General features: G+C 45.0%; 1 protein-coding gene across 1 annotated transcript in view; it reads left to right on the top strand.

Moving 5' to 3' along the window:
* The window catches only part of B3glct (beta 3-glucosyltransferase), a 134325-nt gene that overhangs the window by 78073 nt on the left and 37806 nt on the right, over positions 1-18446 (top strand). Inside the window, exons 6-8 of the mRNA XM_036172296.1 lie at positions 13422-13498; positions 14484-14595; positions 17885-18021. Of these exons, the coding sequence (XP_036028189.1) occupies positions 13422-13498; positions 14484-14595; positions 17885-18021 (326 nt within the window). The remainder of the gene's footprint in view (positions 1-13421; positions 13499-14483; positions 14596-17884; positions 18022-18446) is intronic.

Raw genomic sequence — 18446 nt, 5'->3', positions numbered from 1 at the left:
TGCCCCTTTGTGTCTCCTGGAGTTTGGTTTGGTTTCTGGAGATTAGCATTAGCTTCCTGCACACTCACAGGTACAAACGAGCTCTACCCTGAGCTTCACTCCCGGCTCCTCCCGAGAGAGGGGGTGGACCCAGAACAGTGGTGACCGTCAACGTTCCTGTGTGTGTGTGTGTGTGTGTGTGTGTGTGTGTGTGTGTGTATACATGTGTGTATATATGTGTATGTATCTGTATATATGTATGCATATTAATAGGTGTGTGTATATGTGTGCATGCATGTACATTGGGAGCCTGTGCATGTGTGTAGGCCAGCAAACAACCTTGGTATAGTTCTTAAGCCATCCCCCTACTTCCTTCCTCCCCTCCCCTCCCCTCCCCTTCCTCCTTCCTTCCTTCCTTTCTTCCTTTTAGAGACAGGATCTACCACTGGCCTGGAACTTAGCCCGTAGACCCAGGAAGGCTAAACTGGCTGCCATTAGCCTCAGGATCCACTCATTTGTGGCTTTCCTCAGGCTGGGGTTTCAGAAGCATCCTGCCATGCATACCCAGCTTTGACTTGGGTGCTCTGGATCTGAAGTCGGGTCCTGCTGAGGCTTGAATAACAAGCACTTTTACACAACTCCAGCTCCAGGGGGATCTGATGCCTTCTTCTGGCCCCTGAGGGTAACTGCGCCTGTGCGCACAGAATCCACATATGTGCACACACTGGTGTAGTGGTGAGGAGAGCTGCCTTCTGAGCCCTGAGATGACAGGCAGGTGCCACCAGGCCTGGATTCTCTGCACCACCTTGACCCACAGCTGTCAGTCCTGGCCCCACGTCTGTATCACGTTCAAACCCGTTGTGTCTTTCCAGTGTGTGCCATTACTCGCTACCTGTCCGACGGCCTCTTCCACAGATTGTGAAAGCAGAGAACAGGTTGAATCCCGTCAACTTGTGATTATTCAGGACCAGGCTGTGTGTGTGTGGCTCACCCAGACTCCCCCAAATTTATTCTCTACCCTGAGTTACTTTCTTTTCTGTTGTAATGGATATTTCTTTTCTTTTAAATTTTTTTTAAAAAAATGATTCCATTTATTTTGCTTTATGTGTATGAGTATTTTTTGTCTGTGTGTCTGTGCACCAGATGCACATAGTGCAGAGGCCAGAAGAGGGCATCAGATCCTCTGAACTGGAGTTACAGATGGTTGTGAGCCCTCATGTGGGTGCTGGGAACTGAACCCAGGTCATCTGCAAGAGCAGCCAGTGCACTTAATGGCTGAGCCACCACTCCAGCCCACAGTAAATATCTCAAGGGCACAGTTCAGACACAGCAGGTATATTCCTGTTGGCAGTACATCTCCAGAGCCCCTTTATTCCATAAAACCAATATGGTATACCTCTAAACAGCTCCCTGCTCACTCTTTCCCGTAACCCTCAGTAACCTTCTTTTAACTTCCAGTCTCTCAGTCCGACTGCTGTGGACGTCCTAGATGGGAGAGGGTGAGTCTTGGAGTAATCGTCCTTGGGAACTCGCTTGTTTCACTTCAACGTGTTTTTAAGGTTCCTTTGTTCAAAAAGAATGGCTGGGAGCTGGAGAGATGGCTCAGTGGTTAAGAGCACTGGCTGCTCTTTCAGAGGATCTGGGTTTGGTTTCTAGCACCCAGATGGAGGCTCACAACCATCTGTAACTCAGGTCCTAGGGCATCTGACACCTACTTCTGGCCTCTGTGGGCACCACATGTGTGTGATTCATAGATATACAGGCAGGAAAAGCACACATATACATAAAAATGAAATGAATAGCCGGGCAGTGGTGGTGGACGCCTTTAATCCCAGCACTTGGGAGGCAGAGGCAGGCGGATCTCTGTGAGTTTGAGGCCAGTCTGGTCTACAAAGTGAGAGTTCCAGGAATGGCGCAAAGCTACACAGAGAAACCCTGTCTTGAAAACAAAAAAAAAAAAAAAAAAAAAAAAAGAAAGAAAGAAAAGAAAAGACAGAAATGAAGAAAAAATAGCTGTTAGTGCTGTTTTTCAGGCTAGTGACCTCAGTCCAGTGTGATGGAAATTTTCATCTGTAGATAACCTTGTTCCTCCCATTCTGACTGGTGTCCCACCAAGGCCTCTTCACTGCACCTCTTGTCCTGGTGTCTGTCTGTTGCATGTTCAGATACCAGAGCAAGGCAAGACCCAACTCTACTTTTCTTGGATGCGTCCTCTACCCAGTACCTGCTCGAGTGCCAAATACACTATTAGAGACACTGTTTCTATTGATGTATTGTCTCAACTTTTGTCTGAAGCGTTTGGCTTGTTACATCCTCAGGTAGTTAGGACACTAGTTGCCACTAGGTGGCGATATTGGTTTTACTTGTAAAAAGATGTTAATGTAATGGCACTGGGTGGGGGGTGTTTAATTTTTGTGATAGTAAAAAGAGTCTAAAGTGATAAAGAGACCCCCCCTTCAGATTATAAGACCCACTGTTATTGTTACCCTGATATTACGTCCCTGGGTGGAGAGCTCAGCGAGGAGAGGCGGGATCTGTAGTGCTCAGACTTAATTTGCTGAGGAGTGTGCTGTTTGCCTTAGGCAGGTCCAAATGTGGATTAACAAGGCTTTTGTCAGCCACAAGACTGCAGAATTTGCAGCTATGCTTAGCTCTGGGTCTTTCCCTCTTTATGTAGCTTTTTATCTCTCATATGGGATTAAAACTTTGGTTTAATTCCACGAACGGCATTTCAGAGGTTTAAAAATAGTTGACAGCTAGTACTGGGTCTGTAGGCAGTTCTTGAGGGGGGGGGCAGCGATGAGATGCTTTGCCTTGGGACTCTACGAGCACTTGAGAAAGGCCATTTTCTGAGAATTAATTGCTGAGCTGTGCCAGCCAAGCGAGGAAACGTCGCCTTATAAAGCAGGAGCGCTCCCTAGTCGAAATCAAGCTGGAAACAGTTTCAAGGAATTGACATACTTTTGGGAAAGTGTTGACAGCTTAGCCTGCCTCAGAGCTGTGATGGGAAATGGGAAAAGCTGTCCGTCTTGCCGGGACAGTGGTGGGCGCAGGCAAGGGCCGCAAATAAGGGGGGGCCCAGTGCGACGGTGTGTGCGGGACTGTGATGGATGGGTTAGGGGTGCTCCCCCAGGACCTGAGTATGAAGCCTTTAGCTTACAGTATTCGTCTCTCAGAATGCCTTCCAAGACCCATTCCTAAAAGTTACCCTGTGAGGGGCAACCCGCAGTTAGCTATTATCATTTGAATATTTATCTGATAGCTCAAAATATCCGTGCCTCCCACGGTAGCAGATTCCTAGAACTGCTGTTTATTTATTCATTGCTCCTATCAGGTTGCACGCTGCTCTGAAGCCTGCCGAAAAATCAAGGCGCAAAAATGGAATCAGTTCCGTGATTACAAGTCTCCTAGCTGCTCCCTTTGCGTTGGTGGGGCCGTTACCTGGGCCTGCTTTGCCTCAAGGTGCTGAAACACGGTCTTATTCAAACCACCAACATTCCTCGTTATTACAGCGTGAATGAGAAATAGGTGCCTGTGCTAACTCTGTGAAATTTAGTAGTGAGCTCCTAGTGGCTGCTGGAGCGGCGGAACTATTTTTCTTGTGTTCTAGAATATTCCCGCTGGAAGCATGATATGTAGTTTATAGTCACCTTGATGTTTATAATTTTCTTGTTTTGTTTTTCAAGACAGGGTTTCTCTGTGTAGCTCTGGCTGTCCTGGAACTCGCTCTGTAGATGAGGCTGGCCTTGAACTCACAGAGATAGGTTGCCTGCCTCTGCCTCCTGAGTGCTGGGATTAAAGACCTGTGCCACCACCTCCTGGCCGGTTTCTAATTTTTAGCATCTTTTTATTTTCTAATCAGTAAATTACCAGGTTTCACCCAGTGCTGACTGCAGCTGTAGGTTGCTCTGGTGTGAAAGATTACAGAGGAATCTTAGAAAAGGGGCATTCTAATTCTTTTTACTTTGAAGGCAAGTGTAACTGTTTCATCCTGTACATGATGTCATCAGGTAGAGGTTGGGTGTACAGAACCAACATGCTACTGTACTTATGTAGCAGGCATTTGTAACTTTATCAGGCCGTTTGTCTAAATGAAAAGGAGATTTTAGACAACCCACAGGCTTGTGATGTCCATACAACATTGTTTAAGAAGCGGGGCCCAATGTAAAGAGTGAGTTGGTTCATATCGGTTTTGCATTTGGGGTTGGAGACAATGGAGGGGTGAGAGGTCTGTGAAATTAGGTAGCAGAGAGGCGAAATCAGCCAAGGGATGTGGATTTATATCACAGTTCTAGGAGGTAACAATGTGAATTCCCAGAAAGGCGTTCTCTGGGATGCCTGGCGGGGTCTGGAGTTTGAACAGACATGCTTGTGGGGAAGAGCAAGCGTGTGCTGGGGACAAACTAGGGTCCTTTCAGGTTAGAATGGAGAGAGAAGACTCTTCACCATGGTTGATGAAATATCAGGTCCCTAAATAGGAGGGTGACTACAGATTTTGAAGGAATGCCATTTCTCCTACAGGTTTCTTTTCTCTTCTTCTTTTTTCTTTCCCGGCTCTACAGATGGAGAAGTGATGTAAAATGGTAAAATGGACTGTCTAAAGAGGCATGCAAGTGAGGAGCTTCGTGAAGGAAGGGCCCTGGAGAAGCGTTTGTGTGCCGTTCTCCTAATAAATCAGGCACCGGAGTTGGTTTCTGTTTAAATACATGTTAGGTCTGCGGCATCTGGTGCCAATTACGATTTGAATTTCAGTCTGTGAACCCGGCATGATTCCTTCTTGTAGGAACTGTTGTTGTGTTCCTCTTCTCTGGGTTGTTACAGCTACGTTGTAATGCAGAGAAGTGCTGTCGTCTGGGTCTTTTTTTTTTTTTTTTAACTTAACCTTCCACAATGTGGCGTCTAGTTATCAAGTGTACCTGCCTAAAAGGATGGGAACGGAAGGCGTTTCACTGTAAGATGAAGTGGGAAGATCAAAGGCAGGAAGACACGAAGTTTAATGATATCATGTGCAGTACTTTCTCACCCAACGAGGAAACAGGCACCTTTGAAGGTGGTATGATGAGAGGTTCATTGCATTCAGCACAATGAAAAGCTCCCTGTAGATGGGGCCAAGGAAGTAAGTCACTGTAGAAGGGCTGGGTAGGTGTGTGTGGGGTGTTGTGGGGAGCAGGGACCAAAGTTCAGAACGATGCTGCAGACTGAAACATGGGCTGAACTGTGGACAAATTAGACCATCACTCCTCCAGACAATCTACCAACAGAAAACACCGCAAGTGAGTGGTGCCTGATCACTCTGCTTTCGGTCACGGTGGGACTGTGCCAGCTCCGTCAGAGACCCTCCCCCTGCTCTCCTCCACATATAGCCTCTAATTTCATTGCCTTCTTTTGTGGGGAGACTCTAAGGCTTATTTAGAACCTGGCAGAACCTCAGCCTTGCCAATAAATTATTCCTCTTGCTTGTTCACGGAAAATTGTGGGAATTGCCATTTGCTGGAGTTGAGTTAGTCAGGCCTTGGCTCATTAGATTAGAACAACCCCATCTCCATAAAACAAGCCGGGGAAGCTGGCAGAGCCTGGCGCAAAGAGCCTGGAGAAGGACGGCCTCACACTTGGTAATTTTAGAAATGTGTTTTATTGGCAGAGAGACAGTGCGAGGTACTTCATAAGAAGGTTAGTGTTGAGAATCAGCAGTGTGATTGATTTTATTGCCTTCGCCTTTCCTTTTTCCATCTTTTTTATTTGTATTATTTATTTATGTCTTTACTATGCAGTCCTGGCTGGCCTAGAACTCACTATGTAGACCAGGCTGACTTTGAACTCATACAGATCCACTTGCCTTTGCCTCCTGGTGCTGGGATTAAAGATGTGTGCCACCATGCGTGGCTTGCCTCAGCTTTTTGATGTTATCACTATACTTTCCTTTTGAGTTGAGAAGAAATGGGTGCTTAATCAGTCACAACCCTTTCTTTTGGGTAGAGACTGACAGATGTTAATTTGTCATATGGGGTCTTTTTTATTACATTGGAGACTTTATTACAGTGTTGTTAAATAAGAAGTTATTCATCCTTCCTTCTACTGGATATCTATTATTCATTTTATGAATATATATTAATAAAACTTTTGTACAATAATATATTAATAATATATACAATGATAAAATATAATAACAATAAGTATTACTACTACTAAGTATTTTTTGCAAGTAACTGGGCAAAATATCCCAGGAGAAAAGAAATTCTTTCACTAAAATAACTGTTTCTTTTTAATCCACAGCTCGAATTTTTGGAAGCATCTTTTCTTTATTTTAATGCTTTGAAATGTCATTATGTGTTCATTTATTGTGTGTTTGTGCCTTCTGATGCATTCCTGCTGTGCTGTGTGCCACGGAACTCAGAGGGCAACTTGCTGGAGTCAGTTCTCCCCGTCCATAATGTGGGTCCCAGGGATTGAGCTCAGGCCTGGTGCTGAGTGCCCTGCTCAGCCATCACCAGCTTGAAAACATCTTCTATACACATGCCTTTCCTAGTGTCTTCCACACAGCACAGGAAAGAGAACATTTGCTACTCAAGGCGGCGGTTGCCCAGCAATAATGAAGTTTTCATATGGTTGAGAAGCCATCTCATTAATATTTGTTGTCTACTTTTGGCTGGCCAGTGCCTGGAGTATCTGCTGCCCCAGATACCTGCCCTATATGAGTCTGGAGAAGCTGGGTTTCTTTGACATTTGCTTCCCAGTCTCTCACTGAGGAAAGTCAAGGCAGGAAGTGAAGCAAGGAACTTGAAGGAGAACCCGTGGACAAGCACTGCTTGCTGGCTCACTCTCTGGCTCATGCTCAGCTTGTTTCCTTTTACAACCCGGGTCCACCTGCCTAGGGTTGGTGCCACCCACAGTGGACTGGACCGTCCCGCATCAATCATCAGGCAAGGCAATCTCGTACAGACATGACCGTAGGACAGTCGGATCTAGACAGTCCCTCCCTTGAGACTCTCTCAGAGGACTCTAGGCTATGTCAAAGTGGTAGCTGAAGCTAAGGAGAAAGGTAACATCTGTGTCATTGGAGATAGGAGGACCAAGTTAAGAGTCAGTACATGCCTCATGCAGGTGATGAGGTGATGTTGGCAGGGGCAGCCACTCTGGGTTGCATGTCACTGGGTGTGGTACCCTGCTCTGTGTCAGGGGGCCCGTTGTACTAAGGGGAACATGTGCTTCTAGCTGGGTGAATTGCTGCGTGGCTCCATATAAACATAACACCCTAAGAATACAGGCAAGGACATGCCTAATCACATGTGGAAAGACATGCAAAAGTTAGGGCATTTGAAGCAAGCCTTGAGATTGTAAGTTTGCTGGGCTCCTGTGGATGGAGGCAGGAGATGAGGTCTGACTGGATGTATGAGTAGATGAAGAAAAGAAAGATGTGCTACTCTGAGCTAAGAGGCGAGCTTGTGTTTGGGAAGGTGGCATGTAAGGGACCAGCGAGACATCTAGTGCGTAGGGCCAGGCTTGGAGTGGAGACCGTTGGGACCTTGGTTGGCATCATAACTGGTTTTCACTGGGTGCACATCACCATCATTCTTATTCTGGGGCCCTTGCTGTGCCCTGTGCTTTGCTGTTTGCAGGCAGGAGCGCATCCATTTCACTCCCAGCCAGTCAGCATTCTGCAGAAAGGAACCTGCTGTAGAGAGAGAGGTGAATGATTTGCCGTACCATCTCCAGTGGAGCCAGGCCAGAAGCACCTGTCAGCAGGTCTGCATGGCAGCCATTCTGGGTTCATTAGTGAGCAGTGGCTTCTTTATGCCTAGCATAGGTCCTTACCATTCTCCGGTAGATTGGTTTCTGAGTGGCCTGACCCTTATTGGAATGTGAGACCCGAGCGGATGGGGACTCTGGGTCTCTTTTTTTTTCAGCTCTTGATTACATTCCTGTAGTCATGCCTGGTGCATTAGTTACCTGTCTGTGCTGTGATAAAACACCACGAACAAAGCAATTTACGAAAGAAGGAGATTGTGTGGGCATGTGATTCCAGAGGGTTTGAGTTCACGAGGGTGAGGATGGACAGCGTGCAGGGGGCAGGCATAGTGGTTGGAGCAGCTAGCGGAGAGCTCATATTTTGAAACCCAAATACAAAAAAGAGGGGGGAGGGAGAGACAGAGGGGTGGAGGGAGAGAGAGAGACATAGAACACTGGGAAGGGTACAGAGGTTTTGAAACCTCAAATCTGGTCTCCTCCTGCAAGGCCACACCTCCTAGACCTCCCCGAACAGTGTTACCAACAACTGTGGATACCAAGTGTTCAGCTATGTGAGCTCAGAGGGACGGTCTCAGCTCCTTCAGGCCACCATGCCTGGTATACTAGATGCTCAACATATACTGTAAAGCAACAATGACAATAATAGTTACTAAGTGCATGGTATGTAATAACTCATTTATTCCCCCTGACTATTGTGTTAGCTCATTACAGGAAATAACAGGCCTGCAGCTAGTTCAGGGAACTTATTGAAGATCACATGGCTCTGAAAAAAAAAAAAAAAAAAAAAAAAGCTAAGATTGAGATGGGAATACTTGGCTCCTAAAAATCAGGTCTTTAAACGCCAAGGTTTACTGCTTTTATGAGGAAATGATTAGTTAAATATATATGTGCTATAAAAATATATTTAGTAGTTCAGTTCAAAGTACAGAGCTTATAAATAAAATTTATAATGCTGTAATACGTTTTATTTCTGGAAAAAACAGTTAATGATTAAGACAGGTATATGGAAAAGATACACACACACACACACACACACACACACACACATACTTGGGTTCTTGGAAAGAATATTAGTATAGTGTCACTCATAATATCTAAGCTGTAAATGAACACTATATTTAAAGGTTATAAATCTGTCTCATATATGTTCCAAGAAGCATATCATACAGCCCTATTATGACAATAAGTATATATCTCATACAGAAGGAGTTATAATAATAAGCAGATGTGAATTTTTATTATAGTTTACTTGTTGGTCTAACAGCTCAGTTTGGTGTCCAAGGGCTACCCAGGAGTTGGGGTAGACTTCAGGATCTTAGGATCTGTACCTAATACCTGCAAACGTCTTGGGGAGTGCTGTCTGCTCTAGCACTTGAGGCTCCATTGTGGGGTGATGAGGACATAGTCTTCATCTTCAAAGCTTAGGCCAGTAGATGAAGGTAAGGACATATCACAGTGGCTGAGAAATATCTATGGACAAAGAGAGACCAGGGGCTGGAGAGCTGGCTCAGTAGTTAGAGCTCTGGCTGCTCCTGCAGAGGACCCGGGTTCAATTCCCAGCTCCCACATGGCAGCTCACAACCGTCTGTACTCCAGTGCCAGGGGATCCGATGTCCTCTTCTGGCCTGTGAAGGCTCCTGCATACATGTAGTGCACAGACATACATGCAGGCACACGTATACGCATACAAAATAAATTTTTGGAAGGAGAGATGAGCAGTTGAGTTAAATCATTGAACCTTTTCTTCCAGACAGAGGCTGAAAGATGAGAGTGGTACAAAGCTAAACCCGTGAAGTGATTAAACTCACTGACAACAGTTGAAATATTCACTTGCTGTGGTGTGTATTCATATGGGAGTCTCTTCAGTTGTCCCATCCTGTCTCTAGACGTAAAATCTTCATGGTTCCCGCTGTGTTAGGGTTGGTGGTCTTGGGCTATGGATGTAGCTCAGTACTTGCTCAGCACGTGTGGAGCCCAAGGTCTGATCCCCAGTGCCACAAAACAAAACCAATCAGATGAATAAGTCGTTTCTCAACTGTGACCCCTTTCCAAATGAAGAAGATGAATATGTGAATGCACCAGGACCCACCAGTGAATTAGACAGCTGGCTTTAATTTGTTTACTGGGGCTGGAGAGATGGCTCAGTTGTTAAGAGCACTGGTTATTCTTCCAGAGGACTCGGGTTTGATTCCCAGCAGCCACATGGTGGCTCACACCCATTTTTAACTCCAGTCTCCCAGAGATCCAAAGCCCTCTTCTGGCTTCTGCTGGTACTGCATGCATGAGGTACAGAGCTAAACATGCAGCCAAACACACACACACACACACACACACACACACACACACACACACACACACACACACACAGAGTTAAATTGGTTTGCTTTCAGTAATCATTGTCTGCTTTAAATATGAGCATGTTTCTTGCAACAGATGAGTTCAAAGGAAGTGGGAGGCATCATCTAGGGAGGCTATCTTCAAAGAGATGGTGGCACCCAGGAGGTGACAATGAGGCAGAGGTGGGCTTTGGTTCAAGCATGGGGATCCTGTTGACAGGTTAAAAGTCCTGTGATCAGTCTTTGTGTTCCCCGATTCTTGCGTTTACCCACATTTGACCAGCTGTGTCTCTCATCTCCGTGTACTGCTTCTGCCTGTGGTTATCTTTCTACCTGTACACGTTTGCGTAGCCCTTTAGATGGGAAACTGTGCCTGGCTGGGGCTGGGCGCGTTAGAGTGTGGGAGAACCTCTTCTCTCCGCAGAGGATCCGTGCACAGCATTCTCTTTATCTTCTCGATTTTTCATTTGGAAACTCTTCTGCCTCCCCCCCGCTTCTCTCCTCTTCCTCCTCCTCATCTCCTCACAGGTTTGGTACTCACTGTGTAGCCCAGACTCGGCTTGAATTGGCAGTAGTCCTCCTGCCTCAGCTTATACGCTAGGATTGCCGGCATGAGCCACCAGTGGCTGTCAGCTCCGAATTTTCTTTTCTCTTTGTGTGCATGTGCATGTTTGTGGATCTGTGTCCATGGATGTGTGAGTGTCTGTGTGTGTGTGTTTATGGGTAGTATGGGAAGCCTGGGACTACCTGTGGCTGCCATACGTGTCCCACCACTGGGATGTGGAATACATATTTGCAAGTGAAAATCTGAGGACTGTTCCATTCCTCTTGTGGTGGTTGAATGAGAACGGCCCCCACAGGCTCATATGTATGAATACTTGGTCCCCAGTTGATTGAACTGTTTGGGGAGGATTAGGAGGCGTGGCCTTGTTGGAGGAGGTGTGTCACTGAGGGTGGCTTTGAGGTTTCAGAAGCCCACTCCTTTCCCTGTTAGCTTTTTCTGCCTCGTGGTCTCATCTCCAGATGTTAACTGCTGCCCAAGTGTCAGGCCTTCATGTCTCCTATCATGCTCCCAGCCTCGACCATTGTGGACTCTAACCCTTTGAAATTTGTAAGCCCTAAATAAATACTTTCTTCTATGAGTTGTCTTGGTCACAGTGTCTTATCATAGCAATAGAAAAGTAACAAAGACAGAAGTTGGTACCAGGAGTGGGGTTTGAACCTGAAGAGGCATGCCCATTGGATACCGTAAGCCCAAATTAGGCATTTTCTTCTATGAGTTGCCTTGGTCACAGTGTTATCACAGCAATAGAAAGTAAGACATGTCTCAATTTACAAAAAAGATAGGATCATATGGTGACTTTCCTGGAGGCTTTTGGAAACATGTAGCTCATGATTCTGCCACAACAGAACAGACTGTCACTTCCTGGTTCCCTCAGTCCTTGCTTACATGGGAAGTTGCTTTATTGTAGAAATCATACCAGCTTCTCTCTTTGACATAAACATGTTTCCATTGTTATACTTTTATCGCCATTTTATTTTGTTTTGTTGTTCGAGACAGGGTTTCTCTGTGTAGCCTTGGCTGTCCTGGAACTCACTCTGTAGCCCAGGCTGGCCTTGAACTCAGAGATCCGCCTGCCTCTGCCTCCTGAGTGTTGCGGTGAAAGGCGGGCACCACCGCTGCCCAGCTCACTTTTATGATCATTGTAATGGCTGCTTTGTGACTCATTAGCGCTTGCTAGAAATCTCAAGATTTTAACAGTGTTTGCTGTACTTCTTCTTCTTCTTTCTCTTTTTCTTTTTTTTTTTTGGTTTTTCGAGACAGGGTTTCTCTGTGTAGCTTTGCGCCTTTCCTGGAACTCACTCTGTAGACCAGGCTGGCCTCGAACTCAGAGAGATCCGCCTGGCTCTGCCTCCCGAGTGCTGGGTTTAAGGCATGTGCCACCACCGCCCGGCTTTGCTGTACTTCTTATCTGGTTCACATGAACATCCACACATAATTATTTCAGTATTATGTAAATATTAATATCATTAGTTTATACATGACTTTGCTCTTCTATAATCCTCCACGAATATATTGTATATGTGCATACATTACAGTTTTTAAAAGGTGGTGAAAATTTGTACATAATTCAGAAGCAACAGTCGAGAGGCCCTGAATTATTGCTTTTATTCTATCTTGGATAACTATGAATTCAGCCTTTAGGCCTGCTTTTTTCTGAGCATGTCACATTGTTTGTCTGATTTGACTTTTGACTGTGTTTTTCGAATTTGTGCATGAAAACTGGAACAAATACTGCATAGAAGGGAGTAGGGTGAATTTGATATCCAGTGGCAGCAATTTATATTAAAATTCTTCAGCAATATGTTTATTTGTACTGGAAGAGTGGTGTGGAGTCAAAGTGATTTTGACCCCCTATCTCAAGTGCGGCATGTGTGGGTGGTGCAGTGGTCTGTGCAGCATATGTGGGCGGTGCGGTGGTCTGTGCAGCATGTGTGGGTGGTGCGGTGGTCAGTGCGGCATGTGTGGGTGGTGCGGTAAGTGAGGCTGTCCCCATAGCACTTCAGATGTGTAGGAACTCATTCTTAAGTTCCTTGTTGGGGTCACCCTGAGTTCATTTTACAGCTGACACACAGTAGGAGACACAATAATGTGTATTACAGGAAAAGGCTCAAGCATATGAAATAAGGCGTCCGGACTGCCGGGCTTTTCTTACAACTTGAAATACAGCAAAGAGCAGTGACGTTTCAAGCTAATGTGCACAGCCTTGGGGCCGCTACATTCTCTGCATCCATGTGTATTTATGTAGCCATGTGCATTATTTTAGGCTTTCTTAGTTTCTTCTGCATGTATCAATTTGTGGGTCTTTCAGTAAGCCATTCCTGTCGCCTGCATAATTAATTTGGTAGGTCTAGTGTTTAGCCTTAGAGTGGTGTTTCTATGGTGCAAAACATCTTTAGAGGGATTTTTGGGTATTTTAAGCAAAAAGTTGGCATGCGAGATAGATGGGATATTGCATCGTTGTGTTCAGACAGAGGTTTTCACAGAGCATGCTTGGCCTCCATGTGTATAAAGGTTTGGTTTGTGCCCCTGAGCTGTCCTTGACAGACAACCCTGGCTTCTCTCCCTCATGACATTTGCAAATCTCCAGTTATCCCCGTGAGCACTCTTGGGGTCTGGGGGCAGGGAAGTTGGTCGATCTCCTCTGAGACACGATGGCAGTCATTGCAGTCGGCCCTGAAGCAAAGTGAGAAATAGGGTGATGCTCAGGGTGGCCTGGCGATTCTGGGGACAGCGGTGCCATTTGCATTTTTGAGGGGTTGTTGTATTCTTACTCTTCCTTCTCGTTATGTTTTCAGGATCTCCCCAGAGTGCTCCTTCTCCATCAGCTGGCGAAGCAGGAGGGTGCTTGGACTGTTCTTCCCTTGTTACCGCAGTAGGTACCTTTAACTCAAATGCTGTCAATCATTGGTGTTTGGGTCTCCACACTCTTGCATACCTTAGTAATTATTTCAAATTGTGTTTCCTGAGATACTAAGTGGAGTAAGTTTGAGTTTTATATTTTGCAATTACTGTATTAACTAGATTTTCCCCCATGACTGGCTCTTAATAATAATTAGTTTTTGCTTACTTTTTTTAAAAAAATGATTTACTATAATTTAATTATGATGTATCTGAGTGTTTGCCTGCTTGTGAGTATGTGCACCCTCAGCATGCAGTACCCACAGAGGCCAGAAGATGGCATTGGATCCCCAGAACTGGAGTTACAGATGGTTGAGAGCAGTCATGTGGATGCTGGGACTCAAACTCAGGTCCTCTGCCAGAGCAGCCAGTGTGTTTAACTGCTGAGCCACCTCTCCAGCCCCATAGTTTTTATTTTTAGGTGTGTTGCTGATGAATGCTTCAAACTCATGTTTGAAATTGTTCTTCTAAACTGATGTTGTTATGGGCAGAATGAATTATAAGCACTCTTACCATCTGGAGACCACTAGTCCCTGGATTTCCTTGCAGTCGAAGCTGAGACACAAAGCTGAGATACAAGAGGGACTATGCTGAGAACAGTCTAGACCTTTTGCCTTCTGTTTACCTTCACCCATTTCCTAGATACTGGTTTAAATCTTACTATAAACTCCAAAAAAAGAAAAAAAAGAAAAGAAAAGAGAAAGAAAAGGAATATAGCTGGGTGGTGGTGGTGGTGCATGCCTTTAATCACAGCACTCGGGAGGCAGAGGCAGGTGGATCTCTGAGTTCAAGGCCAGCCTGGGCTACAGAGCAAGTTCCAGGACAGTCATAGCTACACAGAGAAACCCTGTCTCAGGAAAAACAAAAACAAACAATCAGATCTTACTGTAAACTCACCTGCTGCATTATATAGTATGTGTACTATTAATCCCTTTGCCCTAACCCATTCTTCCCATCAGCTTTTCAGTAACGTATAGCAAGAATTCAGCGTGGATCTTCTTCTGTGAAGAAGAGACGAGAATACAAATCCGCAGACTCCTAGAAGCACTCAGGCGATATGACCCATCTAAGGTGTGCTTTACTTCAAAACCACGTTTTGACTTAGGGGACAATAATTCAGAGAAAATGTGATTTTGATTAAGAAGTCTTTGATATAAAAGCTTGATTTCTGAAAGCTCTGCTGTAAAATTCTCTAAGGTTTATAGCTGACAAAGAGCATAAAATGAACCATTTTATGTGAAAAATGTATATTTATATGTGTTGGCAACCTAAGGAAGTTAAAAACAACAACAATACCTTTTTGGAGTTACCAACCAGTTTTCCATAGGAACAAAATTAAATAAGCCATTTTTCCCTGTCAGAAAAGGCCATACATATAACACACAGAAGTAGTTTTTATTTGTTTATGTTTTATTTTATCTTATGTGTAGTGATGTTTTGTCTGCATGTATGTGTGTGCACCATGTGCAGGCAGTGGGCGTCAGATCCCTTAGAACTGGAGTTACAGGTGGTTGTGAGACGTTATGTGAGTGCTGGGACCCAAACCTAGGTCCTCTATAAAAGCAACAAGTGCTTTTAACCACTGAGCCGTCTCTCAAACTGATTATTTTGATATCTTAAGATCCTGGGTCTGATATCCACATACCCAACTCACAACCTGATCACTTGGGATAAGCAGACTTGGATTCTTTCTGGTATTCGTAGGAACTGGCTCCATCTACCCCGAGGCTAATTTCTGGGGGTGCAAGCCACGTGTGCTACTGCAGAAAGAAAACCTTGACAACACTCATCATTAGATTGGTTTCTCAAACACCGCCTAGATCATCCCTGCAAGTGTTGGAAGGATCCATTGTGATTTCTTTCTATTGTTGATTTCTGAGAAGCCACTAATAAAAATGCATGGGCAAGCTGTCCTGTGGGAGAAGAGTTAGGACCGGGTTTGGCCCCGTTCTTCCCCATGACGCTGTCCCCCAGCTATGCGCATTGCTGCTGTGTTGAATGCAAACTGTTTGTGAGGCTCTTGTCTCCTTCTGACTTGAATGCTGGGCTTCCAGCTTCTTCCATGTGTCACCCAGAGACTCTTACCTGTGGTTCTAATTCTGTAGGGAGATGGTGACTCACAGTGACTTTTTAATGAAAACTGGAGTGATAAATGGAAAAAGTTCAAAGCAAGTTCACAAGAAGCAAGTTCAGAGCGGAGGCCAAGGGAGATGTTTGCCCTTCCCTTTTGAACTCTGCAGCGCGGAGAAAAGAAAATGCTAGAATGTTTTATTTCTCTTGAAAGTAGCGTGACGGACTATAGATGACGTAATGTGGAGGTCAGCTTAGACCAGTGGGGCTCGTTTCCTCTGCTGTTGGAAATCTTAGGAGAAAAAGAAGCCGAATCAAAATGGTAACTGCAGCGTGCGTCGGGGAACCGGGTATTTTGATTCCGATATGGTTCTCCTTGCTACCTTCCAGTCATTCTTAGAAATGCAAATTTGGGCTCTTGTTCAATGTTTTAAATGTGTAAGTTTAATAGTCATTGAAGTAATTGATCTCAGTGGAAGTGCCTCCTCAGCTGGCTCTGTTAATCTCCTCTGTCTCGTTTGAACCTGTCTTTTTCCACTCCATAGTATGGTTTTAATATCTGTATATCTGATAAGGCATATTTACTTTGATTTATTTTTAACAGCATTGTTATGGTGCTGGCTAAGGGTAATTCTAGTAGAATATCAGTTATCTTTCCAGATTTATCTTTTTTATTATTGTTCTTTCCCTGAGGCCACTAAGAAAGCCATTCATTGGGAAGGGAAGATGTGCGGTCCTTTCCAAAGTCTCCATTGAGTCCTTCCTTAAAATAGTTTATAACCTCAATAAAAACATTAATAGACTATCACATGTGCTTTATAATAGCTGGCCATTGTAATCAGGAGATAAAACAGGACTGTATGTTTTGTGTAAAACAATGTTGTCATCCCAGGTCTAGTCATGAAAGCTCAGTGAGAAGGGGGTGAGGGGACCCTGAGGACGGGGCCTCCAGGTCTGGGAGCAGCTCTTCCCTGTCCCAGCCACAGTTTTTTCTGACACCTTCCGTCATTTGCTACATGCACGTCTCCCGTGCTTGCTTTTCCTTGGTGGCTGTGGAGGTCTGAGCCAGGCTGGATGTGGAAGGGTTTTTTTTATTGCACTTGGAACACAGATACTATTCCTCTAGCTGCTAGAGTCTGGCATGTGAGCCCCAGCCTGGTCTGGCTGCCTCTTTCCTGTCAGGCTCCCCACACCTACTGTGTGCCAGACGCTGGGCTTTCTTACCATTGAAGATTTCAGCCCCCCCCCCCCGCCACACACACCCCAGGGACTTCACCCCAACTATATTGACTGCTCTTTCTCAGATTCTTCTTTTCATTGGGGGCTTCTTGATTTGTTTGCCTCAAGAGGTTTCCCTTTCTTTTCTGGGGACCCCCCCCCCCCCCCAGTTATTGCACTTACTGTAATTTCTTTCCGCTCTGTATCACAAGCCACACCCCTGCTTGTATGTTCATGATAAATAGTGAGTGAGTGAATGGATGAACTCTGGAAGGAAGTTTTCAAAGATTTATTGTAAACCTCTGTGGTTGGGGCTGGAGGATGGCTCAGTGGTCAAGAGCACTGTCTGCTCTTGCAGAGGACCCACGTTTGAATCCCAGCATCCACCGGGTAGCTCACAACCTTCTCTAACTCCAGTTCCAGGAGGTCTGGCGCCCTCTTCTGGCCTGCACGGGCACTGCATGCCATGTGGTGCACAGACAAAACACATGGGCAGAAGACTTGTTCACATAAAATAAAAATAAATGTATCTTTTACTCTTACGTGGAGTAGTCTATAAAAATAGCACTTAGGCTGGCAAAATGGCTTAGGAGTAAAGGCATCTGTAGCCAAGACTGTCTAAGTTTGAATACAAGGACACACAGTTGTTCACTGACATCCGCATGTGCAAATGCGCAATCAAAATAATAAGGCAATTTAAAATGAAGAAGACATCCTTATATTTATGGCACACAAAAAATGTAGGCAATAAGACAATTTTTGAACATTGAAAAAAAATCTTATATTATAATGATGTCTAATATTTTTCCACACCAATGACCTGATCTTGAATTATCTTCTTAAGTATAAAGATTATGATAGATTTATTGTCATACTTGGGTTAATTATGTTTTTACTTGGATCCTGCAGAAATACATAATTTATGAATGACTCTGTCTGCCAAGATATCTAGTTAACTAACTAGTTTAGTTCTACTATTTTAGTTGACTAGTTGTGGTGCTACTACTTTGTTTTCAGTCTTACATGAAGTGGCTTTTCAAGAACAATGGTACGTCATCTTTTCATTTAACAGGAGTGGTTTTTAGGAAAAGCGCTGCATGACGAAGAATCGACCATCATTCACCACTACGCCTTCTCCGAGAACCCTACAGCCTTTAAATATCCCGACTTCGCTGCTGGCTGGGCCCTTAGTATCCCACTCGTAAATAAGTAAGAGCTTATTAGACGGTTTGGGGAGTGTCTTATGTCACGGAGTTTTGCTCCTGATGACTCGGAAGAGTCTTTCAGCCAGAGGTGTTCCTCGGGAGAGGGAAAGTGATGAACAGGAGGGTCTGGCCTCAGCTGGGTCCCTTCCGCAGCCAGGCAGACACATCAGTCCCTCTGTCTACTTCCCAGTAGTTTCTGGCAAAATCAAGTGACTAATAAGTCATGAGACAAGAGAGGGTACCGAAGGGCCAGAGGACAGGGAGGAGTCCTGAGGTTGTGCGGGACCCTCCTTTGCGGCCATGTGACTTTGAGACCAGTTAGACAATGAAATGGTGACTTGCGGGGATTGGAAAGCATGCTAATTAAGGGACTGAATATGCAGATGCAGCATGGGCCAGGCTCTGGCCAGCTCCGGAAGGCACCCTGCC

This window comes from Onychomys torridus, chromosome 22, assembly GCF_903995425.1.
Source record: "Onychomys torridus chromosome 22, mOncTor1.1, whole genome shotgun sequence".
NCBI lineage: Eukaryota > Metazoa > Chordata > Mammalia > Rodentia > Cricetidae > Onychomys > Onychomys torridus.
The sequence above is the reverse complement of the archived record's forward strand: the minus strand, read 5'-3'. Positions and strand labels throughout refer to the sequence as shown.